This window comes from Eucalyptus grandis, chromosome 5 (assembly GCF_016545825.1).
Source record: "Eucalyptus grandis isolate ANBG69807.140 chromosome 5, ASM1654582v1, whole genome shotgun sequence".
NCBI classification, from domain to species: Eukaryota; Viridiplantae; Streptophyta; class Magnoliopsida; order Myrtales; family Myrtaceae; genus Eucalyptus; species Eucalyptus grandis.
The window spans coordinates 30,124,711-30,149,127 of record NC_052616.1 but is presented as its reverse complement, the minus strand read 5'-3'; the positions used below and the strand labels follow the sequence as shown (position 1 = coordinate 30,149,127).

The 24,417-nt window shown below is 38.8% G+C and overlaps 3 protein-coding genes and 2 long non-coding RNA genes across 5 annotated transcripts; all 5 read left to right on the top strand.

Annotated features, from left to right (window-relative positions):
- Positions 1 to 5,002: 5,002 nt before the first annotated feature.
- On the top strand, positions 5,003 to 6,234 carry LOC120293823 (toll/interleukin-1 receptor-like protein). The gene is made up of 2 exons (XM_039313589.1): positions 5,003 to 5,535; positions 5,913 to 6,234. Exons 1-2 carry the CDS (start codon positions 5,003 to 5,005, stop codon positions 6,232 to 6,234), a joined length of 855 nt encoding a protein of 284 aa, XP_039169523.1.
- Positions 6,235 to 7,956: 1,722 nt separating this feature from the next.
- LOC120294128 lies at positions 7,957 to 8,188 on the top strand. The gene is made up of 2 exons (XR_005551609.1): positions 7,957 to 7,986; positions 8,092 to 8,188. It is a non-coding gene; the product is annotated as an uncharacterized LOC120294128 (long non-coding RNA).
- Positions 8,189 to 9,907: 1,719 nt separating this feature from the next.
- On the top strand, positions 9,908 to 11,413 carry LOC104427553. The gene is made up of 3 exons (XR_005551640.1): positions 9,908 to 10,175; positions 10,356 to 10,920; positions 11,115 to 11,413. It is a non-coding gene; the product is annotated as an uncharacterized LOC104427553 (long non-coding RNA).
- A 3,025-nt stretch (positions 11,414 to 14,438) lies between these two features.
- On the top strand, positions 14,439 to 16,029 carry LOC120293822 (disease resistance protein RPV1-like). Its single transcript, XM_039313588.1, has 2 exons — positions 14,439 to 15,208; positions 15,313 to 16,029. Exons 1-2 carry the CDS (start codon positions 15,083 to 15,085, stop codon positions 16,027 to 16,029), a joined length of 843 nt encoding a protein of 280 aa, XP_039169522.1. The 5' UTR covers positions 14,439 to 15,082.
- On the top strand, positions 15,886 to 18,614 carry LOC108956000. Its single transcript, XM_039312187.1, has 2 exons — positions 15,886 to 17,162; positions 17,954 to 18,614. The coding sequence occupies exon 1, from the start codon at positions 16,052 to 16,054 to the stop codon at positions 17,132 to 17,134; it is 1,083 nt and encodes a 360-aa protein (XP_039168121.1). The 5' UTR covers positions 15,886 to 16,051; the 3' UTR covers positions 17,135 to 17,162; positions 17,954 to 18,614.
- The last annotated feature ends 5,803 nt before the right edge of the window (positions 18,615 to 24,417 follow it).

Here is a 24,417-nt window from a genome sequence, read left to right as displayed (position 1 = left end):
TCCTCATTTTATTAAAAATAAAAATATTAAAATAAATAAATTTTTTTATTTATCATTTTATTTTTAGTTTATTAAAAATAAATTTAATAAATTTACTTTTATTTGCCTTGAGTGTTTTGCCAAATAATTTTTTTTTTTTTTTATTTGTATTCATTTTAAAATAAATTTATTCGTAAAATAAAATAAAATAGAATAAATAGAATAAATAAAATAAATTTGTTTTATTTTTTTATTATTTATTTTATTTTATTTTATTCATTATTTTTTTGTTACTAAATCATTTTTATTTTTATTTTTTATATTAAAGGTCGTCGGTTGTCACCGCCACCGTCTAAAAGAAAAGAAATTTTATGTCGTTATCAAACGGTTATTTTTGCTAGAAACTCTTCAGAAATAGAAATAGAAAAATCATTTACATTCCGAAATTATTTCGGAACAGAATGGTTGTCATGCGCGCCCTGCTGCCAACAATTTCTGATGGTGGTCATTGAGCATGAACCATGTGACTTTTTGTTTCAGAAGGGAAGTCCTTGTAATACTGATCTTTGACCATGGCAGCATTATCATAAGGGGCTTTCTGCCACTCAAAATGCTGTTTACACCTTAGTTGTGTACGTTGAGCGAGGAAAATCTTTCTATTTTTTCCAAAATGAAATTTTATTAATGAGTGTCTGCATCAAACTTGCTTCCGGATAGGTCAACTCATATTCAGAATTGTCAATGCCAAGATCAGCAGAATCCTTATGCCCAAGTCTTGTTGATCCTAGTTCACATATCTCATAAGATGAATAACTGCCCTGATCTGACAACATGGATGGACTTGCAACACTATTGATTACATCAGCTACAGGTTGTGTTAGCAGTGGAACTGCACCGGTGGCAATCGAATTTGCATTTGAGCTCTGCTAATGTAACTCACCAAATTCTGCAAAATTTAGGAAAACATATAACCGTACCATTACCCAAACGTCTGTCCTGCAACAGTCTTGGTTAAAAAAAAAAAAAAAAAAGTGAAATAAAGAACTGATGAGGATTTATCAGATGAGAACCTACATGATCTCGCTGCAGCTTCAAGCTCGAGAAAGTTTGCTACCGTAGCAGATCGTGTTAGATCGATATCAGGTAAGAGTTTTTCCATCCAATCCTCCATGGAACACCTCTGTAGTGAATGCTGGGGCACACTAAATAAGAGAGAGAGAGAGAGAGAGAGAGAGAGAGAGAGAGAGAGAGAGAGAGAGAGAGAGAGAGAGAGAGATAGCATACCTCTTCCAAAAGTATCCTACTTTTCAATCTCAGAATTTTCTTTGGAGGAGTTGGAGGTAACATTTTCAGGGCAAATTCCTGTTTAAGCTGCAAAAACATGGAGAACGGCATCCAGTTGCTGAGATTATTTACACGAATGAATAGCCATCTCACTGTCGAAGAGGATTTAGGAGCTTATGAATCAACATCTCACGGTAAATGCACATCTAGAGTAGAAAAAAGCCCAAGCAATGATACACTATGTAATCACGAGACAAACAGAACACTCACCCACTTTGAGACTTCAAAAAATGACAAAATCTTTCCCAATAATCCTCGTGTTGTGAGCCCTTCTGGCCATCGTATGCTCCCTTGAACCCTGTAAAACTGTTCTACATGAATGTTAATATAGGAAATGACTTCTGTGATACCTCTACTACAGCTAAAGGTGGCAAATCGCTGTATCAAGATTTTCATCCACCGAATATGGAAGTTTCTGCACAACTAGTTATCCAGATACAAATCCTGTCACTTTGTACAGCAGAGAAAATGTAAAGAATAGGAAAATAACAGATCCTCAGCATGAAATATGAGGTAACAGAGTGACAGCACTAGCAAGATCGACAATACACACACTCAAGACCCCAACATAATGCAAGAATTACTGTATCAAGATCAACAACACGCAGTAAATAAATAAAATAAAATCTGAGTGTGGCCTAACTAACAATTGGCAATGGTTCTATATATCCATAAAAGTCTATGGTGTTCATTTTAGGGGACTAGAATTGCTAATTGCAATGGAACAATCTGATACCGAAATTACATAGGAGGTAACGGATCTCCATGGCAGTCGGACAAGAGAGCTACCAAACTCGGTTCAAGGAGTTGACTCATTCCTCAAATTGGATTTGAGTGAAACATGCATTATTACGTTCTGTGGATTTTCTGGAAATTTTCGAATTATTGCTAGTTCCAGTAATTCCTGGAAAAATATTGTATACTCGGAATCTTGTTGCTCTCAATAGATACCAAATTATACGTTTATGTTTTTTTTTTTTTTTTGCTGGGAAGAATATTAGGTTATAATTTTGGCGTATAAGTATTTTGAATGAACATACATGTGTACATCGAAATGTCTGAAACTAAATTAAATTCTGCAATATTAAGGTTTACGCGTGTCAAAATGTTTTACTCATCTAAACGTTTGTTATTCCCTTACTCATGAAAGAAATTGATGGAAACTAAGTTTTGGAGATTTCGGTACTCTAAGATTTGGAGAATTCAAATTTAGGACTAACACACGAGAAAAATTATTTTCTGATATCCTGGGAAATTATATGGTAACATACTAACTAGTAAATATCATTGAGCTATTTGATATGTGTCGGGCCAACGAACCTAAGACCGAACCTCGGATGACATTTTTGAAATTTTACCAAAACTGCCTTTTTCGCCCAAGACTGTCTAGTTCTTATTATAAGCCAATAATTTATGATAATGACTCCGTATAGTTTGACTTCGTGATTAAAGGAGGTAAGTGACTTTTATCACTCTATGTTTTGTAAACATTGCATGGCATTTTTTTAAGTCCAAATAAGAGTTTGAATTATTCTCATTTTCTCAAATGAGGATCTAAAGTGAATTTTATTTCAAATAAGAACCCGAAGTGAAACACGTTTGAAATAAGAGCCCAAAATGGTTATATCAGTCTCAAAGAAAAGCCTAACCTCTCTAACTAAAGGGCATTTTCATCTTTTACATTTTAAAATTTTTGCATCTTTATTCTGTTCTTTTATTTATTTCTTTTTCTTTTTCCTTCTTCCTTGTGCCATCCATGGCAAATGTCACCAAACTAGGGCCCCCATCACTTGGGCTAGCAAGGGTCACCCTCACCCACCCAACCTAGGCGAGAGTGAGGGTTGCCCTTGCTAGATCAGGTGATGGGCGACCAAGCGAGGGCATTCCTCACCAGATCCGATGAGGGGTCACCCTTGTACCGCCCTCGCCCTCGCCCGCCTAGGCAAGGGCCGTCCTTACCCAACACCGATGAGGGTAGCCCTTGCTCGAGGCCTCTGTCCTCCATTGACCATTGATGAGGCACAACGATGTCGGAGGAAGGAAGAGGAAAAAGGATAAAAAAAAAAAAAAGGGAAGAAAAACAATAAAAAAATACACTTATAATTTTTATTTACTAAAATACCCTTCTCGATGGCCAGAATAGTTATTGGCCTACCAAAAGTTTTTATTTAATACGATTTAGCTCCTTCGGGCCTTATTTGAGAAAATATCCACTTTTGGCCATTATTTTAGAAAATTATGGCATTTCAAGCCCTTATTTGAAATTTTCCATTTTCCTTTATTGTGAATGAAATTTATATGTATTCATTCACCGCATAGATTTTAAGATATAGAGAATTTGTTTTGTAGCATGCTATTTGTGAAAAATTGGATCAAGCGTTTGATCATTTTGGCATCACGTGAATGTTGTTCGGAAAAGTATTGAAGCCAAAATATAATCTATGTTAATGTGCCGGCATATTCGATTGTGATTTAGTTTTTGTGCTCATCATCAAACCTAGAAATCAGGAACACTAGTTCTATTTCGGGGCTTAATTACAACTAATGTGAATCTCAAAGCTTAATCACAGTTGATGTGTTTTTCAAGCTGGCCTATATGATTTCCGGCCATGTCACTAGGCGAAGCATAACCATAGGATTTTTTAAATGATCTAATCGAGAATGATATTTGCTTGCTGTTTTGACTCATTGGGTTAAGGAAAAAGAATTTAAGGAATATTCACGTTATTTGAAAATGCACGTTGGAGTCATACTCTTGATATTGCATTGTCCAATGTTTGATCCCATAGAACGAGGTAATTGTCGCCATTTCAGGTTTTGAGAGAAGGGGGAAATGACGAGTTTACAAAGAGGGCAAGGGGTGGCTAAGGATTTATTTTGCTATTTTAAAGAGAAATTTATTTGACTAAGACAGAAGAATTCCATGTTTGGCACATTTATATATTCTGAACGGGGAAAATTATCAAGACCTACCATTGCACCTCACCTTTTTGCCAGGGAACTAATTTCGACCAGAATGCTGGAAAAAAGAAAATACAGAAACATCAAGCATGGACCTTGTGCTCGATCGCCACGTTGGGAATGGTCGGGGAATTGATGCCATTCATGGCGCATCAACATGATCATGCGTGCTTGAGAAAGTGAGAGAAGGGGCTTTGGAGACAAAGACCGAGCGAGGTGGAGGCAATGGGGGCTTGCTGGAGAAAAGAGAGAATCTCTCCATGTTTTTTGAAAGGGAGAGAGAGGGAATGGAATTTGAAAGGGAGGGAGGGAAAAGGAGAGAGGGGGAATGAAATTTGAAAAAAAGGAAGAGAGAGGACACAGCTGTCTAAGGGAGAAAGTGCGACCCATGGGGGACAGAGGCGCCACATGTCGTTCATTGAATGGGACGGTCCATGTTTACGCTACATTTTTCTCGCTTTCGTATACCGTGATAAAGGTAGAACTCGCCACTTTGGAGGACTTTACTTATCAAAGCGGTCGGTGTTCTTTTCCCTTTCGGTGCTAAGGTAAAAGCAAACCAATCTGCGAAAAATACAGCGAGAGCGCATTGCAGTCCTCCTGCCTCTTCTGGCGCTTTGCTAATTCCTCTTGAGGGATCCCAGATCAGATTCAGAGAGAAGGATTCCACGTCTCGCTGTGATCTAATCCAGTGAAGATCTTGAGTTCCTGAAGGAGGATGAATAGAAAGAGGGACTCACTGGAGAAAGTGACCACGTCGGCTTGTGGTGATGATGGTGATTTGCAGTCGGGGGCCGAATTTGAGGTGTTCTTGAATTTCAGAGGCCCCGACACCCGCCTTAACTTCACCGATTGTCTCTATCACTCCTTGGTTGGAGCTGGGATTCGTGTTTTTAGAGACAATGAAGAGATCCGAAAGGGAGAAAAGATTGGAGGCGAGCTTCTCCATGCCATCGAATCCTCCAAAATATACGTGCCCATCTTCTCCAAGAACTATGCATCCAGTGCGTGGTGTCTTCGTGAGCTCACGCACAAGGTGGAGTGCTCAAGCAAAGCAAGTGACAAATTGACCCTACCCATTTTCTATAATGTGAATCCTGACGACGTGAAACTTAAAACTCGATTATACCTTGACGATTTGGAGAAGCATGAGAAGAAGTTCATGCGTGATGAAGTTCTAGGATGGAAGGAGGCTCTGACCGAGGTCGCAACAGTCAAAAGGATGGGGCATGAAGGACAAAGGGTAAGAGTGTGAGTTTCGAATCTGTTTTTTTTTTTTTTTTTTCGCTTTGCAACAAAAAGTGAGATGATTATAAGGGGCAGAATTTTCTTTCAATTTTTTTTTTCTTTTTTAATTACTCCAATCGATCACAATATGTTGGTTAATCCATTTTTCTTTCTTCTTTTCCTTTGTAATTGTTATCTTCTTCCTGAACCACCCATCCAAATTTAGTATTGATCTAATTCTTTCATCAATCGAGATTTCCTTTTACTAAAAAAAGTGAAATTTTACTCGGTAAAACCTCGCATATTAAAAAATCCAAGTAGTTTTATGTCTACAATATTCCTCATTTTGAGAGTTCATTTGCCATATGTTTTGCGCTAAGACTCTTACATCAATATGGCAGCCATGGTGAAATCATTAACACTATTGTTGATGAGATTTTGACCAAACCGACGAAAAGAAAGAGCAATTTGCCTGATCATTTAGTTGGGATTGATGATCATGTTGAAGCTATCATGGACAAGTTAAACGATGGTTCTCATGATGTTCGCTACTTGGTCATTTATGGAATGGGCGGTATCGGCAAGACAACTCTCGCAAGTGCTGTCTTTAATCAAATCTCCAATCAATTTCAAGGTTATAGCTTCCTTTTGGACATTCGCGAATCTATGCAACATGGTAGAATGGTTGAGTTACAAAAACAGTTGTTATCAGAAATCCTCTAAGGCAGATCTCTAGATATCCACAATTCTGTTGATGTAGGGATTGAAATAATTAGAGAAAGGTTACATGATAAGAAAGTTCTTCTTGTTCTCGATGACGTGGATAAGTGGGAGCAACTCTCTAAACTAGCAGGAAAGAGCGATTGGTTTGGTTCAGGAAGCAAAATCATCATTACAACGAGAGACATCAACTTTTTGCCAATCAAAGAGGAGGACAAAGAGAGTAGTTTCCAAGCACATTCTCAAGAATTTAAAATCTATGAAATGACATAAATGGATCCTTTCCATGCTCTTCGGCTTTTTAGTAAACATGCCTTCAGGATGGATTGGCCACCACATGACTATGATGATATCTCACACGAAATTATTAGAAAGACGGGTGGACTTCCATTAGCTCGGAGGTTATTGGTTCCTCACTTTACTGCAAAAGCAAAAAGTTTTGGAAAGACACATTGAAGAAGTTAGATTTTGTGCCCAAGCAAGAAGTCTTCAATAAATTAAAGATTAGTTATGACATGTTAGAGCATCGTCAAAGAGAGATCTTCCTTGATATCGCATGTTTCTTCATTGGAAGAGGAAGAATCAACCCATACTATATGTGGAAAGCTTCCAATTATTTCCCAAAAAGTGAACTATTTGTACTTACTCAAATGTCTTTGATAAAGATAAATGAAAATGATATACTACGGATGCATGATCAACTTAGAGATTTTGGAAGAGAAATTGTTCAACGTGAAGACGATAATTTTCCAGGGAAGCGTAGCAGGTTGTGGGAGCCCAAGATTGCCTTTGACATGTTTCGGATGAAAGAGGTAAGCGATTGCCACCTTACTATTTTCTTCAGGGAAAAAATCGACCATGCATTTATTAACGGTTGTGGAGTTAGTTTCTTGCTGGTATAATTTTTTTGTTTAATTTTTCTTTTGGCAAAGAAAATAAGAAAAAGGCGTGGGTAAAAATTCATGATGTTAATTCCACTACACATCATATCTAAAAGGCATTGATAAGTTACATTTAAATACAAAAGTTTTTCCACAAATTATATGCAATCTTTTGTGGATAGTCTGGTTGTGCTTTCATACAATAGACAAGAGACTTCTATGAGGTTTGTTGAATATCTATACTATTTTGAAAGCAAATCCTTTTTGTACACTGATCTTTTATTCCATAAACTCATATGAAACCTAATAAAGAGATGCTCTGTTGAAGTAAAGTCGACTTCCATATGGACCATACCAAGCAGGTTTCGATCCATAGAGATGCTTTGGATTAGAAATATTATTATGCTTTATATAGTGTAAAGAACTCTTTTCAATTGTATGTACTAGTCAGATCAACTTGATTAACTCTTTGTTATGGTCAATTTAGATATGTACGAACAAAGCAATAATGAGCGTTTCATTACCGACCATAATCAAGCTCCTTAGACTTGTCATCCAATATAAATGATCATGTATGCTTTTCTTATTATCAGGGAACGGACAAAGTCATAGCACTCAGATTAACAAGACTCTCCGAAGAGCACAGGTTCGTGAGTGAAGAATTTTCAAAGATGCCCAATCTAAGATATTTGGAATTAGAGGGCGAAAACTTGGTAGGGGACTTTAACAATCTTCTCTCCAAATTAACATGGCTCTCTTGGAGTCATTGCCCTTTGGAACTAAACGCGACAAATTTATGTCTCGAGAAATTAGCCGTGCTCAAGGTTTCGGGATTAACATTTGCGAAGATTGGGCCGGATGGGCGCCATGCTTGGTACAACATCATATCGTGCAGTTAACTTTTTATGGCATTTGTCTTGCTAACCAAACTTACAAATTTGTCATTCTTGACTTGCTGATTCTTGGTTTGCTTTTTCAGGTGAGCAAGAACTTGAAAGTTATAGAAATCAATTCTTGCCCAAGCTTAAAAAGGACTCCCGACTTCTCAAAATGCTTGAATTTGAAGAGATTGGCTATTGCATTGTGTTCAAACTTGCTAGTGGTTGATGACTCTCTATCTAAACTAGAGCACCTGAAGCACTTGAAAATCATCTCTTGGGATACCCTGAAGTGGGACGGTAGCAACCTTTTTCCACTATCTTTTGTATTTGATAGTCTAAAATCCTTGTCAATGCTAGAAATAGACGGGATGCAACTTCGAAAACTTCATGATTCAATTGGAGAGATGACGCATATGGAGTATTTGTCTTTAGATAATTGTTCTTTGCTTAGAACACTTCCAGACTCCATCGGAGATCTTACATTGTTGAGGAGGATGAGTCTTTCTAAAACTCCGATAAAGAAGCTACCAAACTCAATAGGAGGATTAGAGTCTTTGCTTGAGCTATATTTGAGCGACACAAAGATCAGAAAAATACCCGCTTCTATTGAGAGTCTTAAAAAGTTGAGGAAGATAAGTCTTTTTGAAACTCCGATAGAGAAGCTACCGAACTCAATAGGAGGATTAGAGTCTTTGTTGGAGCTATATATTGATGGCACAAAAATAAGAGAATTACCTGCTTCTATTGGGAACCTCAAAAAATTGAGGAAGATGAGTATCTGTTGGACTCCTCTAAAGAAGCTACCGAACCAAATAGGAGGGCTAGAGTCTTTGCTTGAGCTAAATCTGAGAGAAACACGTATCACAAAATTACCTGTTTCTATTAAAAATCTCAAATGGTTGGAGATTTTATGTTTGGACTTTAGTGCAATTAGAAAGCTACCAAATGCCACATGGATGCTAGAGAATCTTAAAGCTTTGCATGCAAGTTTCTGCAAAAATCTATAGGGGGAGATTCCCCGTGAAATTGGGGGTCTATCCTTTTTTATGACACTAGAGCTATCAGGAAGCAAGATTACAAGATTGCCTACAACTATGAATAAGCTTTCTAATCTCCAACAACTTCATTTGGATCAGTGTGATGAGCTTGAACAGTTACCAAAGCTCCCTGTGAATTTGAAGGAGTTAAAGTTCTCATCTCGTTTATTATGGACAACCCTTGACCTCTCATACCTAGCTAATTTAGTCGGTCTTCATATATGGGGCGGCACTCCTAGGTTGTCAGAATATGGACAAGGAGCTCCAAATATAGAGTGGATCGAGAGGCTATCTCATCTGGAGATATTGACACTTGTTGTTAGAGAGGTTAAATTTCCTCCAATTAATTTGGCAACTGTTTTTCGGCTTCAGATTCTTGAGATAACTTGTGTGGACCCGCAATCTGTGGTGGGGCTTCCACCCAGTCTTCGAGGATTGACTCTACATGATGTGAAGTCACCCATGGAAAGGTCACTCTTTTTAAACTTGACAAATCTGTCCAGTTTATGCCTTCGTAATTGTCAGCTGAGGGAAGTCAATTTGGATGATTTGCTTGGACAGCAACCGGAGAAACTCCGTCGTTTGGATTTGACGGATAGTGCAAAGCTTGAAAGGCTTCTAATTTCGAGATTACAGGGGCTCCAAGAGTTGAGTGTGACCAATTGCCCTGGGCTAATGGAGACTCAAGGTCTGGAGAAATCGAAATCATTAAAGGAATTGTCTATTAACGGATGCAGTTCCTTAGAATGGTTGCCTGATTCATCAAAATTTAAGAAGCTGCAGAGATTGGATTGCCCACATTGTCCACCGGAACAGATGCCTGATCATGACATTGAAGACCCGTGTGACTTGGTCATTGGAGGACGCCACATTTCTTATACCTTTTCTGGCCTTTACAAAGTTCAGCTCTGTCATAAGCATTTGCGTGATGACTCATCACTGATGAGTGAGCCTTAGAGTAGTAGTTTGCTCCTATTTTTGAATGCAAATCAATGCAAATTGGAAGTTCTAACGGTGGCGGCGGAGCATTGAGTCAATTCATGAGCCACGATTGTAACATTTCATGCAAGCATCAGCGATGAGCAACCCTCTATACCTCGCGCAGAAATCCTGCCAGGAGATTATTTCGCTGTTCAACATTGAGGGTAAGTAATTTATAACTGCTTGATGCAATCAGACATATCAGAAGTAAAGCAATACTTCTTAGCTATAACTTAGCAATTTTGAACAATGTCGTATCTAAACCTGTTGAAAAGTATTATGTTGTTTTGACAGGCCTGATGATTGTGGGTTTTGAATGGATTGATCTTGATCTGACAATGCAGGAGAAATAAGTGATTTGCCAACTGATGAATGATAATGAGACATTGAAGGAGATGGTGCAAAATGTGGAGAATCAATTGAATTATGGCTTACAGAATGAAATTATGAGATGCAAGTGAAGAAGAAGACATATGTTAGATATACTTGTATTGATAGGAGCTTTGATTGTGTTAATAGCGTGTAAGGTTGATAGGAGGTTGCAACATCGCTTGCCGTGAGGTTTATTTTCTGAGAATTTTTTTTATTATATATATATTTGGCAGCTGTTTGTTCACTTGAACCGTATTAGTCAGCCATTTTAGAGTTGGCGTTGTGGGAGGGGGAAAGATGGGCTGTTTTTGTTAACGTTATTCTGTAAATACAAATTGTTTAGCTCATGTTCCTGGGAACATGCTGTCAATGAACATGACCGCCAGCATCTTCCTCAGCTTTTCTCATGGTTTCAAGTTCCACTTCAAGTTATTTGACCTTCAGGACACAATCTTCAAGAATTTAGTTGCATCATCTAAAACAATGACACATGAACGAACACAAGTACAGCAGTCAGAAAAGTCTACGCACCACCAGGTAATGACAGCCTCTTAACCATGTAATGGTCTAAAGATGGTAAAATTACAACCAGAACGATCCATAATTGATTGGAACACAGAAAATACAACAGATTGGAGCACCACAGGCTTTCAAGGGCCAAACATGTGATGTATCATCAAATAGATCCTTACCGCCTTTCATCCATTGAGTACATCTCATTAGTCGTGCAGATACTATCAAAATGACTTCTGACAGGAAGAAATTCAGAGTGACCTGCTGGGGAAGGAAATACTGACAATTTACGGCCTAGGAGCTAAAATTTTGGAGGGCACAAATCACGACTGTTGTCTCAGTTTACAAAATGGTGCTCAGGCAGCAATCGTTTCTCCTGATTGGAGATGATGAGTACATACAAGAATCGACAAATTCTCCAAGAGAAGAAAACATAATTTTGTTGTTAAGTATTGTCTCACAGCATTCTCTTGATTCAATCTGGCTATGGGTTCTTCCATATCTGTTTTTGCTGCAAATAACCTTTGTTGCACAAAGGTAAGAACACTGTTCACCTTAAGCCGCTTTGCTGATGGAAAGGGACAGCTAAGTCCCTTGGAAAACTGTAACCTTGCGAGGGCAGGATTTTGCATGTCAGGAAATTCGGGACTATACATAGTGTTGTTTGCAATGGGATTAAATGCAGCTCCTTCACTCGCTTTTCTGGAGTTTAAGCTGCTGCCAACAATTTCGGATGATTGTCTCCACTCATGAACAGCGTTACTTTCTGTTTTAGAAGGAAAGTCTTCGTCACACTGATCTTTACCATGGCAGCATTATCACTAGGGGCTCCTCTGCCACTGACAATGCTGTTTTCACCTCTGTTGCGTACTTTAAGAGAGGAAAATATTTCTATGTTGTCCAAAATTAACTTTTTACTAAAGAGTGCCTACTTCAAACTTGCTTCCGGAGTGGTCAACTCATGTTCAGAGTTGTCAATGCCATGATCAGCAAAATCAGTATGCACAAGCCTTGTTGATCCAAGTTGAGATATCTTACAGGATGAATCATTGCCCTGATCTGACAATATAGATGGGCTTGCGACACTATTGAAAACACCAGTTACAGGTTGCTGGGTCAGCAAAGGAATGGCACCAGTCACAATCAAATTTGCACCTAAGCTCTACAAATGTACCTCATCAAAATCTGTAAAGTCTAGGAAAACGTTTATCAATACCATTACCCTTATGTCTGTCATGCAACAATCTCGGTTCAAGTGAAGGGAAATAATATACTGATGAGGATTCATCCAATGAGCAAATGCATGACCTCGCAGCAGCTTCAAGCTCAAGGGATATAACAGATGATACATCAATATCAGGCAAGAGATTTAGCATCCGATCCTCGAGAGAACACCTTCTCTGCAGTGAACTAAATGTTTGAGAAACATTACTAATTACCATTCATATGATGAATTTATTATGTAAGAATAGCACTGAGAATTATTTATCACTAGGTCTTAGGGTAATAAATAAGGGTCGGGGTTGAGGCCAGTTTTTCAAAAAGGGACCCAGAGTGTGAACAGATTCGTGCCTATACTTCCTCTTTTTTTTCGGTCAATAAAGCATTTACCATTACTAATTTGTTGCTGAACTGGAACTAAGTTCGAGATCATTACATAATAAAACCGAAAGTGGATAGGGGGATATAAAACCCAATTCTGAGGAAGGTGGTTGTCTCGACTTCCTTGAACGGTCATGCTTGGTACCCAAAGCTGGGTGTAGTTTTACGGGGAATTGGCAGAATTGGAATCATAAAGGATACTGCCAAGAGCAATATGGTCATGGACAGGGGAGTTACTTACTCACTAATTGCAGCTGACTATCCAAGCACATCTATAAGTTCGCCTCCATGGGTCAATTATCTAAGGGAATGGGATCCTAAGATTGCTTTGTTAGTGCAGAGGAGGTAAAGAAGGTGCGGCAAGTATTGCTAGGAAAGCTTAAATCGGCATTTGATAGTTTGGTGAAGAGTCCGTCAAGTGTGTTGTTGGGGCAGGAAGGGCCTACAAGTCCTCAAGAGCACCTGGAGTGGTGAACAAGTTTGCGGATTAACCCAACTGTAGCTCACATAGTAGGGATAAAGGCAGACACAGAAGTTGTTCTTATCCAGTTTATATCTGTGGTGTACTCAAGTGATTTATCAATTTTGTTCATAGACTGTAAGCAATTTTACCACTTGGGAATCAATAATATCCAAAGTTTCCAACACTATAGAAATACATTATACATACATTTAAATCATATCAATTCCCCAAATAACTTGAATTCACTATAAAATTAACAACAGTCAGTAGTTTCTAATGAGCAAACTGCTCTGATCAACCAACAAAAAGATATGTTCGGAAAACAAAAACAAAGGAAAACTCCCTTTAACTAATTCAACACTAGTTAGTGACATTTTAATGAAAAGCTCAAATCTAATTATCACATGAAAAATGGTCGGCATATTTCAACATCATAGAACCAATTTAATCACATTTCTAGTGAGAGAGCACCAGGAAGAAGCCTGACAAAGGGCCAGCAATAATAGATGTGAAAGGGATGATTCAACGAGTGCTAAAGACCGCCCAGAAGAGAAAAACTAATGCTTAAGTTCTTGCTTCATAATCTCAGGCAATGTGTGAGCCACTCTAATTATCCCAATCAAGATCATTCTCGTTTGTTATACTATGTTAGAAGGCCCATTTGTTGTGTGAGCTTATCCATATGCTAGCTTTGTCCCATCCATTCTCCATTGGCTGCTCAACGTTACCTGTTGAGTTACCTTCTGTTAAAGTCAATTCAATCTTCTCAAGGACTAGGCTTCGTATGAGAAGGTCGTCCCAACGGGAAGAATTCTCCAGCAAAAAAGCATCAATGTCAAGATATTGATGCATTGAATAAATCCAGATCCATGAAACCACCGATTCCCGAATCAGTTCTCGCTTTGTCCTCACCAGCAGTATCTGGAACTCTATCTTGCATCATATCTGACAATGAAGAGAGCTCAGGCAAAGTCACATCTTCCTCACCAATTAAGGCAATGTGGCAATCTCCTCTTCCACTAGGCGGACTCATGGCTAAAAGCTCACTTGGAGTCACTCTTGGGACCTGAATTTTCGTCGATCATGTAGGCGTCCGTCTTTTTGCAAAAATATAAAAATAAATAAATAAATAATTAGACAAAAAATTAAAAATAATGAAAATAATGAAATACATCGGATGAGCCTATGTCCCCTAGCCCATTTTCCTTAGCGAAATTTTTGGCTTGCAAGAGCCCATGCGACCAGCGTTACTCTTCTCCTTACCTGAAATTTGGTAATAGATTTTGTAATTGATTGTAGTATGTAATCTTTTGTGTATAGCCCGGTAGAGCTTTCAAACAATATACAAGAGACTTTTATGAGGTTGGTTGAATATCTTTACTATTATGAAAGCGGATCCCTTTTTTGCATGCTCTTTTATTATGTAGAATCAGCAACGAGTCCTAAAACAAGACTTTCTAGCTCGTCTTCATCCTGTAATAAACCTCACAGGAAACCTAATAAGGGAAACTATTGAGTATATCAAGCTTCCACACACCTTAGGCCAAGCAGATTTCGGTGCATAGAGTCGGAATGGGGTTATAAACTCAAGAGACTTTTTTTTAATTTGGTCTGGCAACTTTTTTCTAAATTGCAAAACCATTGCAGAACTTTTTTGTTGCAAAAAAGGTTAATTATGGGGGCAGTATTTTTCTATCAAACGGTTTTGCTCAGCGATATTAAAGTTTTTTGCAATCATTTTGCAACAGAGCTTAAATTGATAGATTGAAAATATTATTTTGCTTTATACAACATGAGCCATTCATTTCAATTATATGAACTTCTTACTTATTCTTTTCTCAATTTAGATTTGTATGAACCAATAATGTGTGTTTATTACACTGAACATAATCAAGCTCCTCAAACTTGTACAGCACCTTGTTTGTCATCCAGTTCAAATGTTCACTTATGCTTTTCCTATTACTAGGGGACACAGAAAGTAGTCGCACTCAAGCTAACAAGACTCTCCAAAAAGCAAACTTTCACAAGTGAACAATTTTCAAAGCTGCCCAATCTAAGATTCTTGGAATTAGAGGGCGGAGACTTTGCTGGGGACTTCCAGAATCTTCTCTCAAAGTTAACATGGTTAACTTGGGTTGGTTGCCCTTTGGATTTAAGTGCAACGAATTTGTGCTGGAGAAATTAGTCGTGCTCTTGCTTAGCCGTAGTGATATTACTGAAGATTGGGCCGGATGGAAGTCATGCCTGGTACAAACATCATATCATGCGGTTTACTTGTTTTATCACATTTGTCTTGCTATTCAAACTTATCATTTCTTGAATTGGCTAATTCTTGATTTGGTTTTTTTTAGGTGAGTGAGAACTTGAAAGTTATAGAGATCTATTTTGGTACAAGCATGAAAAGGATTCCCGACTTCTCGAAATGCTCAAATTTGAGGAGATTGACTATTCAATCATGTGCAAGCTTGCTAGTAAATGATGGCTCTCTCTCTCAACTAGAGCACCTAAAGTACTTAAAAATCTGCTCTTGGAATATTGTGACCCTTTATAGCCTGATAGAGGCAAATCGTTGTGATGACCTTTTTCCAAAACCTTCTATATTTGGTAGTCTGAAATCCCTATCAACGCTAATAATAAAAGGGATGTCCATTCATGAACTTCCACATTCCATTGGAGAGATGACAAGTTTGAATGAATTGTCTTTGACTAATTCTAATTTGCCTAAACTTCCAAATTCCGTAGGAGGTCTTAGAATGTTGAGGACGATGACACTTACAGACAGTTGGATAGCGAAGCTACCGAAGACAATAGGAGGATTAGAGTCTTTGCTTGAGCTAGATTTGACCAGAACAAGAATTAGAAAATTACCTGCGTCTATTGGGAATCTTAAAAAGTTGAGGAAGATGAGCATGCTTCGAGGCTCCTATAAAGAAGCTACCGAAGGAAATAGGAGGGCTAGAATCTTTGCTAGTGCTAGATTTGAACTACACAAAGATTACAAAGTTACCTACTTCTATTGGAAAGCTCAAACAATTGGAGATTTTAGGTGTAATTGGTACTGCGATTAGAGAGCTACCAAATGCCATATGGATGCTAAAGAATCTTAAAGTTTTGAATGCTGGATACTGTGAAAATATGGAGGGAGAAATTCCAAGTGAAATTCAGGGTCTATCTTTTCTTAGGGGGCTACAGCTATCAAAGAGCAAGATTAGGAGATTGCCCACAACTATGAATAAGCTTTCTCATCTCCAACAACTTTGTTTGGATCAATGTTATGAACTTGAACAGTTGCCAAAGCTTCCTGTGAGTTTGAAGGAGTTAAAATTCTCACCTATTTTATTGTGGACAGCCCTTGACCTCTCATACCTATCTAACTTAGTCGATCTTCATATAAAGTACGACACTCCTTGGTTCCCAGAATTCAGACAAGGAGCCCCAAATATAAAGTGGATCGAGGGGTTATATTGTCTAGAGAAATTGACACTTGTCATTGGAGACGTCAAATTACCTCGAATTAATTTGGCTACTCTTTCTTGTCTTCGTATTCTTGAGATAACTTGTGTTCGCCTACAATCTCTCAAGGGGCTTCCATCTAGTCTTGAAGAATTGACTCTACGTCATGTGAAGTCACCCATGCAAAGGTCACTGTTTTCCAACTTGAAAAATCTGTCTCGTTTATGGTTTTATCATAGTCAGCTAAGGAAGGTCGAATTTGATGATGTACTTGGACAACAACTGGAGAAACTGCGTATGTTGGGATTTCATGAAGATAAATTGCTTAGGAGGCTTACTATATCAGGCTTAGAGGGGCTCCAACAATTCAGTACGAGATCTTGCCCTGCGCTAATGGAGATTCGAGGTGTGGAGAAATTGGAATCGCTAGAGGAGTTGAGTATTGACGAATGCAGTTTTTTAGAAAGGTTGCCTGCTTTATCAAAATTAAAGAAGCTGCGGGTTTTGAGTCTCGGGGGTCTTCCACCGGAAGGGTTGCCTGATTTATCAAAGTTTAAGGAGCTGCGGCATTTGAGTCTCACCGGTTTCCCACGGGAAAAGTCGCTTGATCTACATATTCCAGACACGTGTCTAGTGCATTTTGAACTCTTTTTGGGCACTTACAAAGCATGGAAGGATACTTGCAGAAATGGAGCGGGGGATATCTTCAACCGACTCTAGAAAGAATAAAACATCTCATCCTCTTGCGGTTGGTAAAAGTTCCTTTGGTTTCTTCTTCCTCTATATTTTCTGTTTGTAACTGTTAGAAATATTCGGTTTAAAGCATGCATGCATGTGCATTGTCAGTCTCACAAATAAATAAAGCACCAATCGCTTTTGTAATATTCTTGAATTTCAAAATAAAGGAAAAAAGAAAGCTCTCAACATGATCCATGGATCAAACAGTTACGTTGTTGTTGGAATTACAAGGTGGTTCATAAATGGGATGATGGCTATAGAAAGTATTGTGAGATTTTGTATGGGACCATTGTCAACTATTTTAAAAAACTTAAACTGTTAAATGAAGATGTAGTTTAATACTTAATTATTTTAACACACTCTCTCATGCTTAGGTTATATATATATAGAAATATTTAATTAGGGAGGCAAATGAAGTCTAAAAAGATTCAAGCTGAGCACTTCCAGCTATGATATTATGTGAGATTTTATGTCGCATCACTGCTAACTATTTTAAAAGCTTAAATTGTTAAATAAAGACGTGATTTAATATTTAATTATTGTAACAAGTATTAGTTGATGTAATAATAGTTGTTCACATTCTTTATAAATTTCTTAGGGGAACTTTGTGTTTGCCAAGATAAAATCGATTCCATTCTCTGTGTTGTTGAAAAATCTGAGAATATCTTTTGTGTATTATCTTGTTCCTGCCGTTTGAAACCGAAAGCACTACAGAGTGCAAAGAAACTATTATTGTACTTTTTAGTTCTGCTCACGGATATCACATATGCCTTTATCGATTTGTTCATGGCCATATTTCAGGACGTACATGCTCATCAGGGATTATTTGAGAACTAGATCGGCTTCATTGGATTGAAGTAAGCAAGTCATTTCTTCTTGCATCTGCAACACATATATTGATACTCATGGAAATAGTCGTCGATGATGTCAATCAAGGATTTGCACTTAGTTTAGTCGGCATCCAAAGACCTAAAAGAAAACAGGCTACTATGCTGGATTCTTAGCGATGTAAAAGAAATTGTCTAAGGTTCTACAAATATACAGCGGAAGGACAATGATTACAAATACCAAAAGGAAGTCATAAAGCTAAAATCCATTAACAAAACCTATTTCCTATGTATATAAACTCTTAGAAGTGTGTACATCCAAAACTACCACTTCTTGAAAGAGTCGTGGAGTGTCGCCATTTGATATGAACAAACCATTCTAATTCTGGAGGAAATGTCAATCAAAGAATAAATTTCGCAAGATACAATGTGAATTACCAACTTCTTCAACATCTTCATCATTTCTTATGGCTTTAAAGCACAACAAATTACTGAAATGGCTCGTTTCCCCAATGTTGCATTGTCGATGAACTAGACCGTTCGCATCTTCCTCAATTTTTCTTATGGTAATCAAGTTTCACTTCAAGATCTTTGACCTTCAAGACACAATCTATATGAATTTAGTTGCATCGTCTAAAACAATGACACGTGAATGAACACGAGTATGTGGCAGAAGTCAGAAAAGTCGACGCGTAACTAGGTAATGACAGTCTCTTAACCATGTAATGGTCTCAAGATGGGGATATGACAACCAGAACGACCCATGACAGATTAAGCATCCATATAAAAAGCCCAACAACACGGAAAATATAACAAATTTGAATACCGCCACTTCCAAGGGCTACACATGTGAAGTATTCATCAAATAGATCCGTACTGCCTTTCATCCTTCGAGTACGTCTGATTAGTCCTGCATATACTATCAAAATGACTACTGGTATATGTTCAAACTACAGGAGAAGTTCGCAGGACCAGCTGGGAAAGAAATACCAGTAATTTACTGCATAGAAGCTGAAATTCTGGATGGCACAAATCTCAAAATACAAATTGGTGGAGAGGCAGCAAACATTTCTCTTGATCGGAGATGATGGGTTGATACAAGACTTGACATTTTCCCCAAGAGGAAAGAACATACTTTTGTTGTTAAGAATTGTCTTAAAGCAATCTCTTGATCCAACCTGGCTATGAGATCTTCCATGTCTGTTTTTGCTGTAGATAAACTCTCTTGCGCAGTTGTAAGAACTCTGTTCAACTTATGCCCCTCTTCCGACGGAAGAGGAAGAGGGACAGCTAAGACCCTTCGAAAACTGTAACCTTGCGGCGGCAGAATGTTGCGCGCCAGGAAATTTGGGATTGTACGTAGTGTTGTTTGCAATGGGGCTCCTCTGCCACTCACCATGCTGTTTACACCTCTGTTGCATACTTCAAGTGAGGAAAATCTTTCGATGTTGTCCAAAATGGACTTTCCATTGAAGAGTCCGTACTCCAAACCTGCTTCTGGATAGGCCAGCTCACATTCAGATTTGTCGATGCCAAGATCAGCAGGATCACTATGCCCAAGTCTTGCATATCCAAGTTCAGATATGTCGTAGGATGGATCATTGCCCTGCTCTGACAATATTGATGGACTTGCAACACTATTAAAAACATCAGCTACAGGTTGTGGTGTTAGCAGTGGAACTGCACCAGTGGCAATCAAATTTGCATCTGAGCTCTGCTGATGTACCCCATGAAAATCTGCAAAATAAAAGGAAAAAATATACTAGTACCATTACCCTCATGTCTGTCATGCAACAACCTCGGTTCAAGTGAAGATAATAATGAAGTAATGAGGATTTATCAGACAAGCCCCTACATTACCTCCCAGCAGCTTCAAGCTTGAGAAAGTTTGCTACCTAGCAGATCGTGATATATCGGTATCAGGTAGGAGCTTATCCATCCAAACCTCCAGAGAGCACCTTCTTCGCAGTGAACCAAATATTCAAGCACATTACTATTACCATTCCCGGGAATGAATTTACTATGTAAAAAGGTAGCACCAAACAGAGAAATTTATTTTACAGTAGATCTTGGGATGATAAATAAGTAAGCCCTTAATGCAGAAATTGTCAAGTTTGAGCATATTGCTATATCAGAAGCAAAAAAACCAAAAGAAAATTATGAAAGATCAATGGAAAACACACTTCTAATGAAACAAGAAAGAAATAATGCAGAAATGAAATCCACCTAAAACACAAGTATCTACTTGATTGTTAAATCTGCATAGCAAAAGGCACAAAGCTTATAGAAAAATGACTGCTAGGGCACTATAAAAAATGCGAGAGAGAGAGAGAGAGAGAGAGAGAGAGAGAGAGAGAGAGAGAGAGAAGAAACATGGCATTTTCTTTGGAGGAGTTGAAGGCAGCATTTTCACGGGAAATCCCTTTTTAAGCAGCAAAAACATGGAGAAAGGTATCCAGTTTCCAGAATAATTTACTTGAATGATTAACCATCTCCCTGTTGAAGGGGATTTAAGTGCTTATGAGCACAATTCCAGAAATTACATACATTGGTTGAGTAGACAATTGTCCAAGCATTGATACACTTCCCAATCATGAAACAGAACAGTCACCTCCTATGAAACTTCAAAAAATCACCACATCTTCATAATATTCCTCGTGTTCTGGCGATCCCTTCCGGCGATTGTATGCCAACTTGAACCCTGTAAAACTGCTCTACATGGATGTTAAAAGAGCAAGTGACTTTTTGATGCCTATACTTCAATAAAGCTGGCGAGTCGCTGTAACAAGATATTGGCATGAGGATATTCATCTTTCCAGGATACATAGATATATCTAGTCATTAAGATACAAATCCTGTCAATATGTACAACAGAGAAAGCCTAAAGAAAAGGAAATGATTAAAATTTGTATTTACTTATCCCGATACATTTACCTTCTTCGAAACTTATCCTGAAGCCTTCGTGAGTTAAGTCCCTTTACGAGAGAGACATCTTTGATGATCAGATTGCCCAGCTTTATGTTGCCTCTACCAATAATTATGTCTTTACCTTTTCCTCCAAAGGTGACAATACACTATCGTTTTGAACAAGGCTTGAATTCGGTAGCATCACCGGTCATGTGTCGCAAGCAACTGCTATCGAAATACCACTTATTTGGAGATCCTCCTGCTTGTTCTGAAAATAATTCCAAACTCTTAAGTATTCCGAAAATTCAATTTTAGGTCAATTTCATGAGAAAAATTATTTTCTGACATTCTGGAAAAATATGTGGTAATTTACTAACTTGTAAGTATTTTTGAGCTATTTGGTATGTGTCGAGCCCACAAAACCTAAGACCGAACCTCGGAGGGCATTTTCATAATTTTACCGAAACAGGCTTTTTTCCCCAAGACAGTCTAGTTGTTATATTAAGTTAATATTTTCTGATAATGAGCTTTAAATTGTGTTTAGGATTAGGCAGATCCAATGGTTGACTCCGTATAGTTTGACTTTGTGAGTTATTGAGGTAGGGGACTTCTACCACTTCCATATTTGGTAAAAGCAGCATGACATTTTCTTTATAGTGAACGAAACTTTTATGTATTAATTCATGGCATGATTATTGAAATCTAGAAAAATAATAATTCGTGGCGTTCTATTTATGGAAAAATGGAACAGGCATTGAATAATTTTGGCATCAAGTAAATGTGGTTCGGAGAAGTTATCAAGCTGAAATTATCATCTATGTTAATGATATCTATATGCACGCATATTGGATTATGATCTAGCTTTTGTGCTCATCATCAACCTATGCAGTGAGACCCGGTGTCTATGTTCACAGACCGGTTCTATTTTGAGATTTAATCATGGTGACTTGATTTTCGGGGCTTAATCATAATCTATGAGCTTTTTGGGTTTTAACCATACCGGATATGGTTTTCAGGCTATGTTATCCGACAAAGCATGACCATAGGATTTTTGACCTGAGGGATTGAGAATGATTATATTTATATGTTACGCTATGAGTTATGCAATTATGGAAAGAAAATGTATGGAATATACACATTATTTGAGAATGCATGTTGGAGCTATTGTCATGATGCACATACATACATACATAATGTTGCATTGTCCATTGCTTGCTCTTATAGAATGTAGTGACCATCCCTCTTATTGAGCCATGATTTTGCTCAATCCCCGTTATGTAATTTCTAGTTTTGAGAATGGAGGAAAGCGACAAGTTTACAAAGATCTTGTTATACATTCGAAATTATGCACGTAAAATTGATCAATTCCTATTTTTAAATATGAGGAAAAAAAATCAATTTCTCAACAACATTTTTTGTATTTGCTCCAACCAAAACATATAGCGAGAGTGACCTCGACTCATGCCAAAACTTGATCGAACTACGTGACAGCCATTAAAAAAAAAAAAAAAAGAGTTATCCACCTTCTCCTTCTCCTTTTTAATGGTTTTTCAAGTTAGTGATTATAAATTTCTAGCATTGGCTAGTATTATGTGCTAAAAGATACGGAATTCTTTCCTATGCCGGTAAATTTGTGGTAAAGTTTGTCGTGACCTATAGGTTTAAGGATATTACCTAAAAAGGGTTTGCAACCCATGATTTAGATGCAGGCTCTTCCAAACCTATACCTTGTGCAACATTAGATGTTCAAATTACAGTATTAAATTTTCTATAAATGAGTTGCCACTAATCTATTAGGATCGGCTAGAAACCAAGTGAAGTGTGAGAGCGATAGAGAATTTAAGGTCGAGAACTAGATTACACTAATTAATCAACTAATGCCCTTTTGGTACATATTCTTGTTCAATTCAAGAAAAGTTTTATCAGGCAATTTGGATTGATTTTAAACTTATTCACTAACATAAGAGATGATTATATGGATGCGCATTCATTAAAATAACAATCAACAACCAATGAAGTGATAAATAAATTGCAAAGCAAAACAAGTATCTAACGCTAAGAAAGGTACCATTTTTAACTAGACTAACAATCAACATGTTGAGGGTCTGCAATTCAATTATAGTCGAAATAAAGATGTGCGAACAACCACTTGGCATTCGAACCCTATCGTAAAACCTTAAGAGCTCGTTCCATTTTGAGCAAAATATTTTCATCAAGGATTTTCACACATTTTAAGAGAAAATTACTAAAAAGCTAAATTTTAAATAAAATCATTTTTGAAATTTGAAATTTTTTAATTTCTTTTAAAAAATTTAATCCGAAAATAGGAGCCCGGTCGAACACGGGTTGAACTTGGACTCTCGGGCTGGGCCAAGAATATAGATTGGGTTCTCCGGTCAACGCACTCGTCAGCTAAACCCAAGTCGCTGAGTACAAACCCAGCCCAAAAAACCCAGCTTACCAAACTAGAACTTAAGCCCAACACTTGCTGGCTCCATAACCAGAACTCAGCCTATTTTCAACGCCCACGACCACTTTTTGTTAAAACAATAACCAGCCCATTCTTTGATGAAGACGACCCACTAAGGCTGCGCATGGTAACCTTCCCCAGCCCAAGAATTTCTATTCTTCTTTTCCGAGGAACAAAAAAAGAATAGAAAACTTGTTTGATAACGGTAACTTAGGCTGCACATGGTAAACTTCCCAGCCCAACAATTTCTATTCTTCTCTTCCTTAACAAAAAAAGAATAGAAACCTCGTTTGATAACGGCAAGTTAGATTTTTGTTCCCGGGAAAAAAAGTTAGCCCGGGAATGGTTTTGGAATAGAAATGAGAAGTAAAAAAGTTGCTTCTTGTTCAGGGAACAAGTTTAAGAAATAAGTGAATTTTTTTCTTTTATTCTTCTCTTGCTAACCGCCGTTGACCGCCGCCAGCTGCGGCCGCCGCCGCCGCCGCCGGTCGCGGAGGCCGACCGACCCCGCCGTCGGACATCGCCGGGACGCGTCGCCGCCCACGTCGCCGCCCGGTCGGCCGGCCGCCGCCGACTACCACCGTCGATCGCCGGAGCCGGCCCGCCGCCGCCGCCACCGGTCGCCGGAGGCCGACCGACCGCCGCCACCGCCGGTTGCCACCGGTCGCCGGGAGGTCGACCGATTCGCCGCCGCCGCCGCCGAGGCCGGCCAGCCCGTCGCCGCCGGGAGGCCGACCAACCCCGCCGCCACCGCCGGTCGTCGCCGGACGCCACCGCCGGTCGTCGCCGGTCGTCGCCGGACGCTGCCGCCGCATGTCACCACCGGTCGCCGGCCTTGACAGCCGCTACCGCCGCCAATCGCCGCCGCGACGCCCATCGGCCGCCGTCGTCCACCGGAGGCGGCCGGCGGTTGACGGCGACCGATGGGCCATGCGGTGGCGATTGGCGGCGGTAGTCGGCAAGTAGCGGTCGACCGGCGGCGACGTGCGGCGGTGGCGGCGGTGTCCGGCGACGACCGGTGGTGGCGGCGGGAGTCGATCGGCCTCCGGCGGCGGCGGAGT

Bases quoted from the DNA above. Each gene is read 5' to 3' on its own strand.
- LOC120293822 (XM_039313588.1), top strand. From the start codon at position 15,083: ATGGTTAACTTGGGTTGGTTGCCCTTTGGATTTAAGTGCAACGAATTT. The intron at 15,209-15,312 runs GTACAAACATCA...GGTTTTTTTTAG, and splicing joins CCGGATGGAAGTCATGCCTG to GTGAGTGAGAACTTGAAAGT.
- LOC120293823 (XM_039313589.1), top strand. From the start codon at position 5,003: ATGAATAGAAAGAGGGACTCACTGGAGAAAGTGACCACGTCGGCTTGT. The intron at 5,536-5,912 runs GTGAGTTTCGAA...TCAATATGGCAG, and splicing joins GAAGGACAAAGGGTAAGAGT to CCATGGTGAAATCATTAACA.
- LOC108956000 (XM_039312187.1), top strand. From the start codon at position 16,052: ATGCTAAAGAATCTTAAAGTTTTGAATGCTGGATACTGTGAAAATATG.